Here is an 18,971-nt window from a genome sequence, read left to right on the forward strand (position 1 = left end):
CTCTACAGCTGGCTAAGGAAGCCTTCCGGTGTTGTGGCAAAAAGGGCTGATACCAGCCCTTGCAAAAGGCCTGCTTGTAAAGACTGGGGAAGACTAAGCTGAAGAGTGGTTTTATATCAAGTTCAGTGTTGGTGAGTGTGGAATCCCCTATCTTGTCTGCTGTCCATTCCTTACAGCGACACTGAAAGACTGAAGAAGGTGAAGAAAAGAGCCAAAGGTGGGAGAAAAAATACTTTAAAGTGAATTCAGACAGTTTAGCTTCTCAAAGGTGATGTGATGTATAAGGCAGTGTACTGGCTAATAAAGAAAGTTTTACAGTGGTGAAAGGCAGGACAATGGTGGAAGCAGTAGCCAAACATTCGCAGTAGAAATGAGACAAACAGTTTAACAGTATGACTGGTTACTACTAGAACCAAAAGACTAGTAAGCGATAAGTCTGCATTTCTTGATGTCTTCAGACTATGTCTGGACATGGTCATGGAAGTCTTGATTTAGTCAAACCTGTAAAGCACTAAAAATCATAAGTGGATCAGTTGCTAGGGATTCTGCACAGAAACAATGCTGTGATGGTGCCAAGGACCTCACAAACTCTGGATTTGGGGTAGGAGGAGTGGTGCCTTGTTTTGTTTTCTTTTTGTCACATTCCCAAAAATGAGCAGAGAGCTCTGGCATGGTGGGAAGATGGGAAGCATGCACATAGTATGCTGGCAAGATCACTGTGTCCTGTATGTGGCTCTAGCTAACATGTTCCTCCTGTTAGACCACTGCCATGGCAGGTCCAGATGTCAGTAACTCCAGCTGATAATACTGAAGGATGATGATTTATGGCCACTGGGGATTTGTATGCCTTTGTTCAAGGAGCACAAGAAGAGCCCTTAGTGTTGGTGCTTGGGGTGGCCAGCCATCTAGGTCAGAAGAGGTAAAAGCTGGTGTTTGCAAAAATTGGCCTCCTTTGTAACCATCCTGTGATTTGTCTTCTCCACGAAAGACTATGGGCTGCTTTGTTTGGTTTTGTTTTTCCAAGATGCTGAACATACCCCAACTCAACCTGTAGAAATGGAGTGTCTTTAAGAAAAGGTGGTTTGAGTTAGTCACCCTAAAATACAGAACACTCCATCCCTGAGGACACTTTGCAGTGTGTGACACTGAGTGATTGGTAGGTAGAAGAAGGGTTGTACCCAAAGCGAAGTAATTCACACATCAGGACCTGAAAAGATTAGCTCTACACCCAGCTGTAGTTTTAGGAATGTCAGGCAAACAGTGGAGTCTAAAGTGCATGGAAGCAGGAGAATTAAATTGGAAAGACAGGTCTTTGGTATCCAGGCAGTATTTTCTCACCAGCAGATCTCGAAGTGCTTTCCAAAGCCTGGTAAGAACAAGGATATGTGGGGTCAGATGAACCCTGGAATGAGTGCCTGGTTTTCAGTCACGCATTCCAGATCTCAGCTCAAATATTTTTGTGTTGGGTTTCTTTCAGAAAAGTACAGAAAGGCCCTGGAGCCAGAAATACTGTATAAAACACACAAGATAATTAGCAACCTCCTGGAAACATGTGCAACTTTAATAAAATTTAAGCTCCAGTTCCTTCCCACAGGTGGAGTCCAGCAATACTGTAGGCAATATGCACAATTATGCCTCTTCATCTAAAAATTTGAGTGCTAAAACATATGTAGGTGAAGCAAGTGGAAAGCTTAAACTTGCCTGTGTGCCATGCTCATTTGAACTTGGTGCATTAGCTCTGGATTCCTGCTGAACAGTGTTCTCAAGTGAAGATTTTGCAAAGAGGAATGTCTTCACCTACAAACCTGGCTTCTTAAAAAGCCCTATGACAGCTCCAGAAGATATTGACTTTCCCTGCCAACCACAAAGGGGAATAAATGACTCTGTAAGGGCTCAAGTAATTATACAAAGTGCCTGGATCAACTTTTCCATGGGGATCCTGTAGCTACTGGTCTGATGGCTTAATAATGTGCTTCTGAAATGGCTGCTTTCCACTGCTGTTTCTCTCTGGGGCCAGATTTCCAGCAAGACTCCTTAGCTGCCCTTGCAGAACTGGCAGGAGGATGCTCGCTGGATTCACGCTGCATGTGAAGGAGCCAACATTAACTTTTCCATAGGAAAACTTACAGGTAGGGCAGAGTTGGGCTATGCTGCCCCAGCAGCAAACCCGGAAAACAAGGATGACTCAGAAAGGCCTAGATTGCTTCCTTGCTCCCCACCCTTCACTGCCACTCCCTGTCCCTCCATCCTCCTCCCTCATCTCTTTGGAAGCTGGTGTGGCAGTGCATGCAGGGAGGGACCACTTTGCACAGTAGGATAGTATGGTGCCAGCAACAAAACATGTTCCTTTCATTAGGAGACCACCAGCACTTGTCCACATTGTCTGCATTGGCTGGATCAATCAGGTACATGAGCCACATGTTATTACCAGACTGTCTTACTCCTTGGCACCTGGATCTGGTCCATAGTTTTAGCCTGATTAAGAATGGCCCTTCCTTCTGTTGTTCCTAGTAGGCCCGTTAAATCATCAGCTATGGAAAGATGTGGGCCGTACCAGTTTTACTTTGCGTGAGCTGCTTGGCAAAAGGCAAGGGTCAGCTTACTTCGGGTGTTCAGATGTTCTTGCTGGGGAAATGACAATTTCTGGTCTTCAGAAAGGAAAGTTGGAAGTAACTTGTGTTAGGATGGAGATGAGCAATTCAGCAGTTACATTAATGAGAAACAACCATTGGTGCAGGTGATCTCAGAGCTTTTAAAATACTGTGTGAAGCACCAGAGCACGGTCTTTTCCACTGTTATGGAAAGAAAATCCCCATAACAGAATAGAACAGTTACAGAACAGAATGATCCTGGAATAATGTTATTTTTTCCTCTATATTCCATAACTACCATGATTTCAGCCCGAGAGTCCATACACCGAGAGGACGCTATTGACTGGAGAACAGACACGTTATATAATATCTATTATACATTCAGTGTGTTTACATAAATGCACATTTCTTATGTAACTGTGTCATTAGGAAAACAGTGAGGTTGGACAAGTTGGTTTCTCCTTCCGTTGCTGCTCTGCTTTGCTTGTTGATTCTCGAGCGCTGTCACAAGACTGTGGTGTTTGTGTTACTGCTGTGTGTGCCCAAGTGAATCTCTTCTGCTTTTCAAAAGCTCCATTTATGTTTGGGTTTTGCTGTTTTTTCTCAACTGTTGTTTCTTTTTTTAAATGTAATATTTGGCTGAAAGCCTTTGGTGTTGCTTTCACAAATTCAGGAGTAATCTGGTTAGTATATATTAGGGACTGACAGTTAGTTGACTAGCACAGTGTTCAGTGGCTGTGCTTTTCAACTTTAAATAACATCCAGGGCAGCCTCCTGAAGTGATGTAAAAGACCTGGTAAAGAAATGCCAACTGTCAGCTTGATTTTCAGTCTGCTCTGCTCTGACATAAACCTTCCCGACAGCTCAGACCAGTGTCCTTCATATTCCAAACTAATCCAAAGTTTCTTGTGGTGATGAAAGGGAAAGAAATTATTTTAGAGTGCAGGTTTCCTGCTCTGAACATCCTTGACTAACCCTGCTGACACCAGAGAATTACCACCTATTCAGACATGCCCATCTGCTCTTGATGGCAACTCTGAGCCCAAGACATTTTTATTTGCATTCCAGTGGTTTTGCCATCCAAAATCTCTGTATCCAAGTCTCCATGTTGTCTGTCCAAAATAAGAAAACTTCTTTTTTTCATAAGGAGCCTTATTTTTTGTAGTTTGAGAGCAAAAGAACAGTGCCAAGAGGTTAGATCAACTAGGTAGGCAATTGTGTTGCAAGGAATCTTCTGCCCAACAGTCCCACCACAGTATCTTGAACAGAAGAGTGCCCCAAAGCTTCTGGTTTACTTTTCACACATCATTCCAGGAAGGATCTGTTCTATAGTGCAGGTATCAGTTTGTAAGTTTAGAAGAAATAATGTATCATCTTTTTTCTCCCAACTATACATCGAGCTGAGTTCTAGCAGAAGCAGCCTTGGAGGTGGGCTGGAGGTGCAGAAGGGCTGATGTAAATCTTCTCTTTCTGTGGGTGAGATCATCTCATAGTGGAGGAAGGAAGGAGATGGATGGGTTCTCAGGGTGGAACATCAGTCTCCAGCTAGAAAGCAGATGGATTTTCACTTTTCTCACATCTCACTTGACTTCTTCGGGAAGTTCTCTTATCTGTGCCATGCCTTGTCTGGATTTTTCTTACATAGCTGTTTCCATTTTCATTTTTTGTATCCCTTCCTTCTTTGTCACTCTTATCTCAGTAGGTGGCTCAAACCTGCTTCTCCAGACAAGGAACTGAAGCAAACATCCAGGTCATCTGAATGAAAAGAATAGGGATGTCATTGCATCTAAAAATAATTCCAATACCTGCTAGGTGATATATTTGGCCCTGGACTTACTCAGCAGCCTGCATTTATTTCCAATTAGAGTCTGACTCGAGACAGAAGAATGGGTGTCGCTCCAGGGGATAACTCAGTTCAAGCCTCTGAAGAAATCCTGACCCAAAAAAAAAAAAAATCCTGTCTTGGTGTAGAGGGGAAAGAGTATAAAAACACAGTTCTTGCCTTACATTGACTCACTAAATTCAGCTTCCTGTTGTCCTTGACGGTGGCCAGTACTGGTTGCCTATGGTCCCTGCCCAGTGTTCTTTCAAAGTCTCTAAAATATGCATTTCACTCAGGAGGCTTTCTTCAGGAAATAAGAAATCACCTTTTCCCCTCCCTTTGGAAGGACCTCAGAGCACCCACAAAGTTTTCAGCCCTTGTATTCCAGGCACAGATAAGTCTCCCATTGCCCTAAGGGCTCCAACATGTTCTCCTCACATCAGGGGTTTAAATTCATTTGGCAACTCTTTAAGAACCCATCAGGGATTTGGGAGAATCATATTCTCACTGTCAGTTTGGGTAGCAGCAGCATTCAAGTGCTGTGAGAGTTTTCAGGGTTTTTTTCCAAGCTTTATACTGGATTACATTATCTATAAAAAGCAGCTATTTTTATGCTGAACCGTTGCCATGACCCGTATTTCACAACTTGCACGTATACACTGAAAAAATATTATCTTGCACTCAAAAGGTGTTTCAGTGAAAGCTCTGTGAAATTCTGTGCAAAATCCCATTACCTTCCTGCTTGTTTTTTGATTTGGTGTGGTTTGGGGAGTTGTTTATTTCTTGGTAGCTCTAAGTGCCGACTTTGGTGTTCATAATAGAGACATGACTTCTGTCAGAGTATCACAGGCCTCCCAATAGTTCACTAAACCCATTCCACAGATAATGTGAAGCACAGAGGTGGAAACTCTAAGAGGCACTGGTGAACCCAAGGACAGAAGCCAATCACCCTTAGTTTCCAGTGCTCTGCCCTTGCCACTAGAAAACACGACTTTCTCTTGTGACTTGTATGACAGATTCAGCAGCTTTGCATTCTCTTTGCTTGAGCAATTTAGGTGGAAGGGGGGGATCTGTTAAACTGATATTCTGCTGAAATATTTAACCTTTGGTAGCTGTTAGAAAGAACTTAGAGATGCCCTTATCTGTGACTTGAAATAACCAGGGGAAAATGGGTTGTGTGCCTTTCCTGGTGGCTTAGAGATGAGGGGTTTTTTATTCTCAGGGAGCAAAGCCTTTTTTGTGTACAAACTTTAGAAGTACCCAGACTTTCAAGTAGTAGCCTGGTCTTTTCCCTTGGTTTCTCGAGGAAATCTCTCTTGGAGAGCACAGGGAGCATAAAATGCCAGCTTTAAACAGGTTGTAGTTAAAGGGCTGGTGGGATTCAATCTGTAACCAAAAAAAGCTCAGCTTTGCTGGATGCTAGTTTACTGACAGAGTTTCCAACTAAAATTTAATTTCAGTGTTAATCAGCAACGTTCCATTTTCTTGATGGTTTTTATGTCACAAATTATTGCACTGCTCAGACAGTCCTTCAGGAAAAGCATGGCAGGCAAGAATTCATTTCTAATGTAAAAATACTAAGAAAGAGGAGGGTGAGGGGAACTATAAATAACTACCGAGATGTCACAGAGTCAGTCATTTTTTCCTCTGCAAGTCAGCTTTAGCAGTTAAAGGTCAAGATAACATTTCCATGTCAATGGTCAGTTACATCAAAATTCTAAAACAGGAAGACTGAATGGAATTTTGGAATTTTTTTTCTTGTATTCTGCCCAGATTTGACCAATTTATAGTCTCTTTGGTCTGCCAGCTATGAGTTCCAGTGTTATTTTGGTTAAGCTCTTTGCCAAAGTGGCAAGCTTGGATCGGAGCATCAGGTTTATTAAAGGCTATGAGATTAAATTATCTACCAAAAGAAAAGAAAAAAAAGCCCACTTCTTGCCGATAGTCACTTCTTTGTATTTCCTTTGATGCGGTTCAGTTTCACTTGAATTTTAGCCTAACAATTTGCTACACAATTTTGTTTTGTTTTCACAAAGTTCTAATCAGTTTAAACTGCAAGCGGTTTGAAATGCCTCTCTAACAGCTTCCTCAGCGTTGCTAATTAAGCTTGAAATCTCTGTGTTGTCCACAATTGTATCTAAACAAGGAGCAGAGTCTATCTGCTCACTGTTTGCCACATCTCTCAGCTGCATGTAATTCTGCTGCCTGTGCAGAAAGTCATCGGAACAGGACAGATCCTTCCAGTCTTTATTTAGGCAAAACTCCCAGGGTGGCATGCAAGGTCAGGCACATCATGTTTTGAGGGAAGAGATGGATTTGATGGCAAGAGCATGTAAGGCAAGCAGTGCTACATCTGTAGCACAAAGACTGGAAGTGCTTGGGCACAGGGAACAGCTTTGCTTTATCCCCCAGAGCACTTTGTACCACAGAGCCCTGAGTTACGATTATGATTTGTAGGTGCTCTCACCTGACACGTGGGTGTTACAATAGGTAAAAGCGCAGGCTATCAAAACCAGTGATGTATTCTCCCCTGTCTCTCAGGAGCAAAGCTAATAGAATATCATAGTTTTTAAAGCATCCAAGGTTCTTTCCAGTGGAAAAAAGAGTCCTAACAAATCCTCGAACCCATCTTTCTGCAATCAGCAAAGCCAGCAGATGATTTATCTCTAGGTAGTGACCCCAGTTGTATGAAGCAATATACTAATCTTCCGAGGCATGACTGCCGTTGTGTGACAGGGTCCAGGGATTTTAGTGGTAGCTCTGTGCCAGTTCGCCTGAGCTGCAGAAGCCTTGAACAGACTGTTTACCTCTGGCATTCTGGGAGGGATTTTGAGGGATTTCCTTCAAATTAGAAATCTTTGAAAATCAGCATCTTGCGCCAGGCGTCGTATTATGCAACGGTTTGGAACGAGGACTGAAGGTCTGGTTGTGAGCTCAGGATCTCCTTGGATTGGAGAAATCAGAGATGGAAACTGTCTTATCAGATCATCCCTCCCTGCCAAGGCAGGCTCGTCTCTTGTGCTCTGCTGGTGCTGCTGTGCCTTACAGATGCTCATCTCTCCAGCTCTCCAAAAGCCTGCCCCAGCTTAGTGCTTGGATGTTTTCCGGACCAGATGCAGTCCTGGTGTAGCATGACCGACTTCACGTGGTTATACCGGGGTTCATACCTGGGGCGTGGTGTGGTCAGCAGTGCTAACAGCAAGCATGAGCCGTGCTCACCAACATGCACAATGCACTGTTTCAGTTTTGTGGGGAATGTGGAGCTCTTCTTTTCTGGTGGCAGTAGACAAGATGTGAGAAGGTTTGGAAATGCAGCTTCACTAGAATGAAAATTACTGAGGAACCGGAGCTGATTACCAAGAGATATAACAATGTCCTTTTACATAGTAGTTACTAAGGATGCTTTCAATTGCTTGGCTTACTGTATTGCATGCGAGTATAATTACTGTTGTTGAAACAATATTCTCCATGCTTTCTTAAATTCAGCTGTAAGTTAGAAGCACTTCCCCAGTATTAAAGTACTTTTGCAAATTGCTGTAGCCATATTGGAGTACCATGAGTAACAGCTCAGATGCTGTTCCCCAGTACTGTGCCTCCCAAAGTCAGACCTGGTTGACTTTTGAGGTGTGTGCAATTGTTATAGATTTAAAAAAAAAGGAGGTTTTGCTGTTAAAAAATACCTTGTTTCTATCAAGTAACCATTTGGGCACACAAACTACTTCACAAGTTTTTATCAAACCTAACAGCATCCTGTTTCTCATGGGAATATGCAACTTCAACAGCCATTTTATTTACAGGCTGACTGAGGCACAGAGCATGGGAGTGCTTTGCCTCTGCTGGTTACTTGGTTGAAAAGATAGAAGTAAAATCCCAGTATTTTATCTTCCAGCCCACCAGTTTAGAGAACGAATCCCTCATTTGTTACATTCATAAGCACTGCTGTTTTAAAGTGACAAAGATCTCTGTGTTGTCAGAGCAAGGAATGTACAGAAGATGAGTAGCTTTGAGTGCCAGAAAGTAGTTAAGTAATTTCCAACATCAGGCTTCTTGTGGATTTTTAGCTGGAAGGAGTCAGTGTGATTGTGGTTGGACACAGCCTAATGCAGAGCAGATCGTTTAACCGTGATGTTCCTTCATCGCTCTCAACTTGATGGTACTAGAGATGGACTTGGGTCTTATCTAAACTGACACTGAGCAACAGAGAAGTCACCCTGTCCCTGCCTGTGCTGTCCCAAACATTATTACATTCACCGTTAAAAATACATCTCTTTCTCCAGGTAGCTTGGCCAATTTCTGTTCTTGCCATATCCAGCAGCCTTCTCTAGGGTTCCTCTCCAGCCTTTGGTGTGCCCAGACAATGGCAAAGCCATCCTTTAGCCCTCACTTGATAAGACAGCTATCTTAAGAAGGAGCAAATGGAGCTCCTTCCTCCACTCACTGTAGAGCATATTTTGACATCTGCATATCATTTGTGAAGGATTTCTCAAGCCCTGTTCCATTTTCATCATGGCCTTTATATTATTGTACATTTGTGGACTCAATTGCATGTCATTGTCATCTTTGCTACTAACATAAACCATAAAATATATCTAGTCTTTCTCTAATAGTTACAGGGCAAGGGGAAGGGACTCCTTCACCCTGTATGCTGAGAGGACTTTCTGCCAGGTTCACCTTTCTGCCAGGTTCACCTCTAGCTGCTCTCAGTCCAAAAATACAAAGCTGAATTCAGTTTTCCTGACAAGAAAAGCAAATTCCAGCAGAGGGAAAGCATGCCAGCCATGGTATTGCTACTGTGCTGGGAAAGCCACTAAAAACTGAGCCGAATGGAAGAACTATTTGAAAGCCACTGAGTACAGCAACCGCCACGGCCTGAGTCTACACTATGCAGCTGGTAGCTGTATGCCCACCTCAGACTCGCATCATGCTGGTGATGTTGAAGGGTTGCCAATGTAATTTATTCCTGTATCTTCCCTTCCCTCTCCCAGCAAAACAAGCTATACCAGATAAAGAGCACCCTCACTGCTTACCACCTTGTCTGAATTAGGGGGTTTTGCCAGAATATTTTGGGCTGTCAGGGGTCACATCTCTTGTCCCAGCACACTGACGCAGCTATGGCAATGTGGCCTGAACATCAGAGGATCTGCCAAGATGCTTCCACAGGGCTCTCCTCGCTGGACCTACCCCTCTGAGAGCAGCAGGAAGGGGAGTGTCACCCCCTGCTAATAATGTGTCCAGCTGGTCAAGCTAAGTGAGAAAGATTAACTCACACATGCCCAAATTCTCTCCTCAAATATGGAGGAAGGAATTTCATGTTGGCCATTAGTGAATTAAATGTTGTGTTTGTCAAGATTTACCCATCTGTGGAGATAGCAATTGGGGATGGCTGGGGATTTTGCAGGGGGGGAAATTGGGTCTTGGATTTTACTTTTCTAGAAATAATGCCAAAAAAAAGGTTTTGAAAGTGTTGAAATTGCATCTTGACACTTAACCCCTCTACTGATGTCTGCTTTATATTTAATTTATAATCCAAACTATATATTTGCAGACCCAAAACCTAAATGAAACCATTTGAAATTATTTGAAGTGCAGTGTTTCAATTGACCTGATCTAATTTGGGGTTTATAAATTCACCAGACTTTTTGAGATTAAAGTGTTCTGTCTTCACTTAAGTATGGAAACATTTTCAAGCCTCAAAAATTATCCCACAATGGGGAAAATGTCTCCTGCTCTGCTCTCTTCGCAGTCTGAGGAAATGAAGGACAGAGTCACAAGATTTAAAGCAATTCACTTACCGCACTTTACTAAGTTACAGTTCAACTACAGTAGTTGACCATGTGCCTGTTTTTAGCACAACAGTCACTTTTGATTCCTGCAGCTAATACCATCCCCTCTGTGCAGTCAGTCCAAAAAATGTGTTTCTTCTGCAGTGCTCACAGAAAGTGAGTTCATGTCCCTGTGCACGAGTCGCCAATGTAATTTATTCCAGCAACTTCCCTCCCTTCTCCCAGCAAAATAAGCTATACCATGGTCATGTCCCTGTGTGTGAGCTCTTCTTGGTCTGCTGTTCAGAGTGCAGGAGAAATTATTTATGTTCATTAGAGCTCTGCATGAATTGCCAATACAGAAGAAGTAATGACTAATCTCTGTGTGGTTTTTCTTCTGCATTCATTGCTAGGTCATTGTGGGAGGGTCCTTGTGCTGCACTATATTGTGAGTTACTGCTGTCACCCAAAATTTGGTTATGAGGGGTTATAATCTACAGCATTAGGAAAGCAGGATGAGCTGCAGCCCACAGGCTGTCACTGCAGCTCTGCTCCTTGAAGCTGTTTGCCAGCTTTCCATCTGGGACATGAAGTTTCCAGGGATTCAAACAGTTCCCACTTCCAGTCTTCAATGGCTCTTGCACCCCAGAAGTCTTTCCTAGCAGTCTGGATTTTCTCTTTGTCTCATGTTTAAACCTAACATCTGCAGAGCAACTCCCTTTGACTTTCTGTGGTTTCTGAACGGCCAAGTATTGCTACAGGGAGGCCCTCAAACACCTTCCACTACCACTTGCTATCAGATACTTGTTCCCAAGCAGCTTGTTCCCACTTTGCTGATGATTGTGCTGTACGTGTTTAAGTCTCTTAGTTTTTACTCGCAAGCTGATGCTTGATGTCCTGGTCATTTCAGTTCTTTGCTTGTGTTTTAGTGTATCTTTGCTTGGGGTTATTTTTCTTACTGGTATGTTAGGGTGCGTTATTCTCCCCAGGTGAGATTCTTTTTCTTTGCCACGGATAAGCAGTTCTGCCCTCAAGTGGACCCAGACTCAGCCTTTAACATTTGGCCAACCTTCCATTTAGAAATGGATGGTTCCTTCCCCATCCTTTTCAAACACAAAAAGTTAGTTGGATTTGGAGACACAAATGTCTCTTAAAAAAGAAGGGCACTCCCTGCCTCTTAGCCAGAAATCTGGGAAAAGGATGGTAAACTTTCCCCTCAGCCCTTGCTGTATTTATGGTCCATATTCTTATGACATGGATTTGACCACAGCCCCTAGGTCTGATGTTTCGTAGCTGGTTCTTATCTTTCTTCGCTGTGCCTTGCTTTGGCCCTCTGTGTAGCTCATCAGATGCACTCAGCTCTACCTGTTGATTACAGAGAGGGCTGACAGTGGCAGCTTGGAAGAAAAGATGAAAAATAGGGCTGTTAGGTTTTTTCTTCATCTTTTTTGACTTTCTGAAGGTCTGAAAGCTCCAGGTGGTGCTAGAAAAGTTAGCTAAACTGTGAAAGAGAGCAAAATCAAGAAGCCAAACTTATAATCCTACAGGGATGCTATTCCCGTAACGTGCAGAGATACCTTTGTGCAGGTTGTTAGACGCTGGGGCAGCACTTAGGCATGTGGGATAACCTGATTAGAGAATCAAAGAAAACCCTGTTAGCTCCACAGGCCAAATCCTGCCTTACAGCAACCTGATGTCAAATGGGTGTGATTCAAGGAAGCTTTCCCTTTGGCATCTTCTGGTAACACCTTGAAGAGAAGGGTCTGAGCCAGGGTTCTAGCAAGGAAAGACGCTTAAGCAAATATACTCCCAGACAGGGAGTGAGCTGGAGTCTGAAACTAATGACTTTGTTTTTCCTCACTGGTACAGACTTGGAAGGATGAAAAGAATAAATTTCTTAGGTCTGATTTTCAGGTTGTATAGAAGGCTTAATCAGGAGTTGGTTAATTTAAAACACTTGTCTGTCTTAGCTGTGAGAATGTGAAAGGGTGTGACTGAGCTGAGATTTGAGAGCAGAAGATGTGTGTTTTCTGAAGGCATAATCCAGAAGCGTGATTACCTGCTGTCCTGGTCACTGCAAAACTCCTACCAAAGTCAGTGTTAACACGAGATGTCAGACAAGATGATTGTAATGATCCCTTGTAGTCTTAAACTCTATGTATCTGAAACATGTGAGTAGGAGTTGTATCAGAGCTGTGGTGAGAGCATATCCAGGACATGCTGTTTGGTGTTAAATCCCTTTGCAGGGTGGATTGCAGCTGCAGGTAGGTTTCTGCTCTGTTCACGGTACCAGGTAGGCTGTGCTCAGTGTTGAGGTGCTCTTACATAGGCTGCAGTAGCAGACCAGGGGAACTGCTTAGCAGATCATCCCCCAACATGTAGGTAAGCCCTGAAACTCGAGGCCATGTTGTGGCTGCTCAGTGTTTATCAGAATTCAAAAAGTGATCAGGAAAGTTCATGGGAGAAACATCCACTTGAGGCTAAGTATGGAGAAGCCAAGCTCTGGCTCAGGAAGTTCCTAAGCCAGAAATTGCTGGATGCTGGAAGCATAGCCTAAGGAATTGCTGTGTTTTGCTTGCCCTGTTCTCATACTTTGGCCTCTGTTTTTGGCAACTGTTGGAAATGAAGCAAGCAGTGACTTGGTGAGGCAAACACTCCATACCTGCGCATATTCAGGTGTCATAGCAAATGCCTTACGAGTGGCACAGTCTTCCATCAGCATCTGGAGGTATGCTGCATTCCGTCCTTGGCAATGTAGGGAACAGCATGGATACGGACTGAGATGATGTGATCTGTTTATGCAAAGCAAAATGGTAAATTTGCCAGGTTATTTCTCCAAGGAGAAAATTATTGACCTTGCTTTTTCTGGCATACCAGCTACTGTTATAATGATGATGATGGTGACAGCAACCAGACAGAAAGGCCAGCAATAATTCTTTCCTGCCCATTATTACAAGGCATAAAGCAAAATCCAGTCTCAAACCAACGCTAGTCTGGCTGTGCTCTCTTTACAAATGTGTGAGGCAGTTCTCATATGGGTTGAAATTCAGGACTTTTCATATCAACCTTTCCAAAAACAATCCTTTTGATCTCCTGATATGAACCTGTGTATTTCTACGTTTGTATCTTACCAGTGATTTGCAGCCCAGAGATAATGTCCGATAGCAAATATGTGAGCGTAGAAGTAACCTCTCTGAGCTCCTGGGTGATTCATCTCCTGACAATACATTTTGGCTGCACATGTAAGGGCTGGATCTTGCCCCTGAGAATACTGGCTCAAAGAAGCAATAACAATGCGGTCAGTCAAAGCACTACTTTCCCTGGGAATTTTGTTGCATGAGGAAGCAGAAGAACTTTAGCCTTCCTGTGTTTGTCAACATGATCTGCCTTACAGCAGCTTTTTATATTTCTGTCCCATTAGATGTTTTCCTTTCCTTTTTCACCCCTCCTTATTTCTGTCTATCTTAATCATAATCAGTATTGTAATCATAGACTTTCTACCTCATCCAAGATTCAAACACTGGTTGATAACACTGTTTGATAACTCCACTTGCATCAAGCAAGCATAGTAGGTGAAGTTTGCTTTCCTAAAGTCCAGTGAATGACCCAAATTATTGCCACAGATTTATTGTTTTGCATCTATGTGGGTTGCACCCTCCATTCATGGAATATGCCTTTAAGGTGCTTGGTTTGAAAGGGTAAGTTGCACAGTTGGTGTCAGAAGAGCTGGTGTGGCTCACAGACAACCCTCTGAAGCAAAATTATCTTGGTGTTTCTATAATTAACTGCAAGGGTGAGTGAGGGTTGAAATGAATCATTCAATGGACCCTACTTGAAAGTTTTTTTTGGCTCCAGCACTTCAGGAGCAGGCCAGTATGTAAAACCTGTGCAGCAAGGATCATGGCCTTAGAGCTGGCTCTTCACAGTCATTATCTCAAACATCATGGGCCGGAGGTAAATGAACAGTTTAAGTCATCCTGAACTCCTGTCCTTGCAGTGCTTTCACTGCAGACACTGCTTTGTTCTCTCCCCAGACTCAACAGTAGTCTCTGTGGTGGGAGAATAAGATCAAGATTTTCCTACAAGGCAGATTTTCCTATGGGAGCTGTATTGACAGAGCAGTTAGGGGGTCTCTGTGTAGCCCCAGGAGTTTGCGCTTCAGCTTTGCGCTGCACGCTGTGGAGGTTGTCTCTAATCACCTCGGCTGCAAAAGGTCATATAGACTGGGCAGTCTGGAGGCGAAAACCCAGGAGTGCAGGCTGCATAACTCCTTCACGTGCTCTTGGCTACAGAAGCTGCAGTGTCTGAGATACACCCACCTGATGGGCCATCTCTGATCGTTTATCAGAGCTGCTGATGGAAGGCTCTGGTTTGTGTTCTCACACTATACTAAAGGCTTGACCCAGGCCCTGTGCTGTTATCATACTCGTTGTTGACTGTACTGCACTTTTCTAGAAGAAATGAAAAGAAAGTACCTAAAGCTTCCAAGTAGACCAGCAGCAGCCTCCAATCCAGCTGACCTTTGTAAATGTCCTGCCGGGATGGTGCTCACATCTGTTGTGTATGTTTTGTTTGCAGAACACACTGGAGCAATGCAGCGTCTGCGCAAAGCCCATCATGGAAAGGATCCTCCGAGCCACCGGGAAGGCCTACCATCCCCACTGCTTCACCTGCGTGATGTGCCATCGCAGCCTGGATGGGATCCCCTTCACTGTGGATGCCGGTGGGAACATCCACTGCATCGAGGATTTCCATAAGTAAGGACTAAGCTGCTGTCAGTGGCTTTGCTTATTGTCTTTTGTTTATTTCTCTTTTGTCCCTAAAAATCCTCCTTTTTTAGTCTGAGTGTCCAAAAAGATCTGAACCCTCTGCCACTTCTTCCCAAGGCTCTTAAACAGTAGGCAGAACTTTTGCTCCAAGCAGGCATACCATGGCATATGAGATTAATTGGTTAGGGACCGATGCTGCTTGATCTCTGTTTTGCTTAGATCTGAATTTATGGATAACCTCTGTGTTCCTCCATTTTAAATGCTCTGCATTTCACCTGCCTTCCCCTGCGCTCAGCATGTGCATGTTTCTCCTCACTGCCTGTACCCACACTTCCACATCAGCATCTCCCCTCTTCTTCCACCAAGCAATTAAGAGAGGTCCTGTACTGTTGCACTCGGCAGGTGTTTGCTTACTGGCTAGAGGGATCTAGGTGGCCACAGGATGCTCACAGCTCCTTTTGTTTCTAGTTGCTAATTAGCTTTTTAAAGCTGCTACAAATACAGCCCTGGTAATAATTTATAGTGAAACTGCTATTTAAAGTAAGTTGAAAGGTATAGTTGCAAGTAGTTTCTGTCACTGCCACGCTACCACCCCCATCATCACAACTAATCTAAGGAAGACAGGTAGATATAATCAGAGCACAAATGTTTCCCCTGTATGGAAAAGACAGACACATTACACCCCTCAATTAAAAGAGAAATCAATACTGACAAATGTGAGTTTACATCTCAACCATTTATCTCTTAATTTCTAAGGGGGTAGACTTAATTAGAGCCTCTCATGACATCAGTGCGTGGGCCTGAAAGCTCAAAGAAGCAGGCTGACTTGACAGAAAGGGAAGCAGCCACGATCAACTGGCATGTTAAAATCCAACATGAGGATGTTCCCTGTAGCTCAGATAGGCTGGGTTAATTGGCAGCTGCTGTGTTGCCTTGCTTTTCTGTGCCAGCAGTTGTGCATAAGGTAAAATACAGTCCTGAGCACAGGCCCAACAGAAGGCTTACGCACCACTCAGGTTCCTGAAAGGTTTCCCTCACATCCACTTACGATTTGGAGACGGCTCCTTCCCCAAGCCCAACAGGCCAAGGACTCACATGCCTTCAGGAGAAAGGTTGGGAGCAAGAGCTGATGCCCCCTGTTGGAGTCTTTTGGCAGTGACTGGATGTGGACCTCAGGGCTCTGAGAGCAGAAAGTGGGAGAATGTCAATCCAAGGAAAGGACACAAAATCGTTGAGTGAAAGATTGAGGGGAAAATGACAGGAACAGCACGAAACCTAATGTGACACTCAATGTCTTCGGCCAACTGTGCATTTAGCAGCACTTCGGCCATCCCAGTTTTAATTGATTAGGGATGGCATGTCCTCTTGGTCTGGAGGTCAAGTGCTCTACATCCTCTTGATAACAGAACTGTAGCTGATGCTCACACTGTCACTTAGGTACCCCTGAGCTTAGGCCCCACAGTAGCACATCCACATCCCCTGAAGTCTGTAGGAGTCATCTCTGGGTCCTGGGAGTTAATATGTGGCTCATAATGAATTACCCACAGTGGCCTGGACAAAGAAATGTTGAAGTATTTTTAAGCACCACATTTGAGTTAAATGGCACAAGGAAGCTCCTGCATGAAGCAGCATATAATTAACTGCGATTACAGCTCCGGTCATATCATGATCCATTTAAGTTATTTTTCAGAGTGCTCGCTACAGCCACTGTTTAATTCATTTTTTCGTTAGATCGCAGCTACACAGACATCTTTCATCTGCTGCCACTGAAATTAATATTTTTCTTTATTCCTAGTACAGATAGATTTTTTTTTTTTCCTTTTCTAAGCTAGTTAATTCTGAGGTGGTTCATGTGACAGACTGGGTGGCAGAGTCAATCTTTCCTAGGCATTTCAGAAGAGAAGGGCCTTTGATCTTCTTGTGTTCTGATGTTTGCCGTAAGCATTGCCCTCTGTCACTCCATAGCCCATGACCCCGGCTCACATTACATGGCAGCAGATTCTGTAGGTGTACGTTTCTTTTTTTTGTGAGCAGAATTTGCAGCCAGGGAATTGGTACCCGTAGGTTTTGAACCAAAACAGCAAATAATGATTCACTACAGGCTAAATGTTCTCAAGCATCCCCACCTGCCTAGGAGCAGACATGGCCACTTCTCATGGGCAACTGCAGGGAGCAAAACTAGAGCTAATACAGAACATGGGTGAATTAGCCAGAAGGGCCTATGATGGGCAATATAAGGGGGAAAGGAAAGGTCTGTGCTTCTCTTGATCCCTGAGCTGACCCTACTTCAAGCCAATTCCTTCACATAGTGATTATTATACAGCTCTGACTCAGGCTGACTGTGGAAGAGAGAGCATTGGTTGGTGTCTCTGCACCCAGACAGGTGTTCCCTTTTAAGCCTGGGCAACCCACTAACAGATAACTGAAAGTTGGTTTTAGCAAGAAAATGCAGCTAGGCAGAATTGCCCTGATGCTTCTTGTTTGAGAGTGAGCACAGCTTGGAGTGTGCTCCTGGGTGCATAAGTGGGTAAGATGGCTCAGAAGTTTATAAAGGATGAGATAAACCTCGACAAATTAGTGTAGTGTAAGGCAAATCTGTTTACCATCTCTACTAAGACTTTTTATCTACTTGTTCCAATTTCCAAATTTTAATATTTTGATTTTTTTTTTCCAGGAGATGCTCTTGAAGCAGATCCTGGTTGTCTTTCTCACCTTAGAATTTTCATGGACTTTCTTAGAGTTAGGCTGGTGGTTGAGCCTGAGGGTTGCAGCAATGCGTAGATGTCATGATAGTGGGTCATTCAACAGGCACTTTAGTTGTTAATTAGGGCAAGCAGAATATGCTTTACTGCCTGTCAGATACTCTTGAAGTCCTCTCCTAGTAGTCTTCAAAATGCTCTTTAATATCCTGCAAGCCTGAAATAGCACTGTAAGACTAAAGTGCTCCTTCTTTATTCTTTTCAAGGAGGCAGCTGAGCAAAGCTACAAACTGACATATGTGTACATACGCATGTGTTTGTACAAATGCACACGTTTCTGGCTTGCTGGCGCATTTAACAAAAACTTTCGCTCTGAGTTTGAGGATGACTGGGACCTTCTCTTCTTTCTTCAGGAAATTTGCACCAAGATGTTCAGTGTGTAAGGAGCCCATCATGCCGGCCCCAGGACAAGAGGAGACTGTACGCATTGTCGCCTTGGATCGTGACTTCCATGTCCAGTGCTACCGATGTGAGGTTAGTATTCTAATGACGTGAAGGACAGAAAGCAAAGGTTGGCTTAACTTCATCAATGCCTCATGTTACACATACGACAGGCATACCCTATTGTAACACTGGCTCTACAATCAAATCACTTTGTTGACTGCAGCATGCGAGGAATTTTTCTCATTTATATCAGTGCAAATGAGAAGAAAATCAGGTCCCTTGTTTATAACAGGTTCATTAGGAGAGCAAGAGAATGTGACTCAGATAATTAGGGCTTAATATTTGAGAACTTCATAAATTATAGCTTGGACAGGAACGTTGCTCATGTTTATGTTCTTAAAATGAAAGCTAATGCATGTTAGAATTTGAGCAAGATTGTACAGGAAACTCAACATATGGCTCTGGGTTGAAGAATTTTAATGGACACATAAACATGATCATTCTTGTTTTGTGCAATGCTTTTTGTGCTATTTTCCTGTTCAGTTTCATTACGCACTTCATATAATTTTGATGGTAAGAATCTGAAGACAGAGAATAAAAATCACCTTAAAGCAATTAACATGTGGGAACAGCTGTGTTAGGGAACCTTCAAGAATTCTTCAATGCAAGTATTACTTGTTGGATAATACATCAGCCAGATGGCAGGGTAAGAAAATGAGACCAAATGTATTTCTTATTGCAGTTGCAGGCTTTAATAACTTTAACCAGAAAGAAGGATGGACTAAGGCTTAAAGGTCTAGGCTGAAACTTGAGGCATCTGGTTCACTTCTCAATCTGACCTTGGCTTCCAGGGTACATAGCAGCCCACTATTTAGGCCCAGTTT

The 18,971-nt window shown here is 43.4% G+C and overlaps 1 protein-coding gene across 23 annotated transcripts in view; it reads left to right on the forward strand.

Moving 5' to 3' along the window:
* Positions 1-18,971, forward strand: part of LPP (LIM domain containing preferred translocation partner in lipoma) — a 348,425-nt gene that overhangs the window by 313,435 nt on the left and 16,019 nt on the right. For all 23 annotated transcript variants that reach the window (XM_074877369.1, XM_074877381.1, XM_074877366.1 and 20 more), the window contains 2 exons: positions 14,754-14,932; positions 18,057-18,177. In XM_074877369.1, the coding sequence (XP_074733470.1) occupies positions 14,754-14,932; positions 18,057-18,177 (300 nt within the window). The remainder of the gene's footprint in view (positions 1-14,753; positions 14,933-18,056; positions 18,178-18,971) is intronic.

This window comes from Strix uralensis, chromosome 9 (genome assembly GCF_047716275.1).
Source record: "Strix uralensis isolate ZFMK-TIS-50842 chromosome 9, bStrUra1, whole genome shotgun sequence".
Lineage (NCBI taxonomy): Eukaryota > Metazoa > Chordata > Aves > Strigiformes > Strigidae > Strix > Strix uralensis.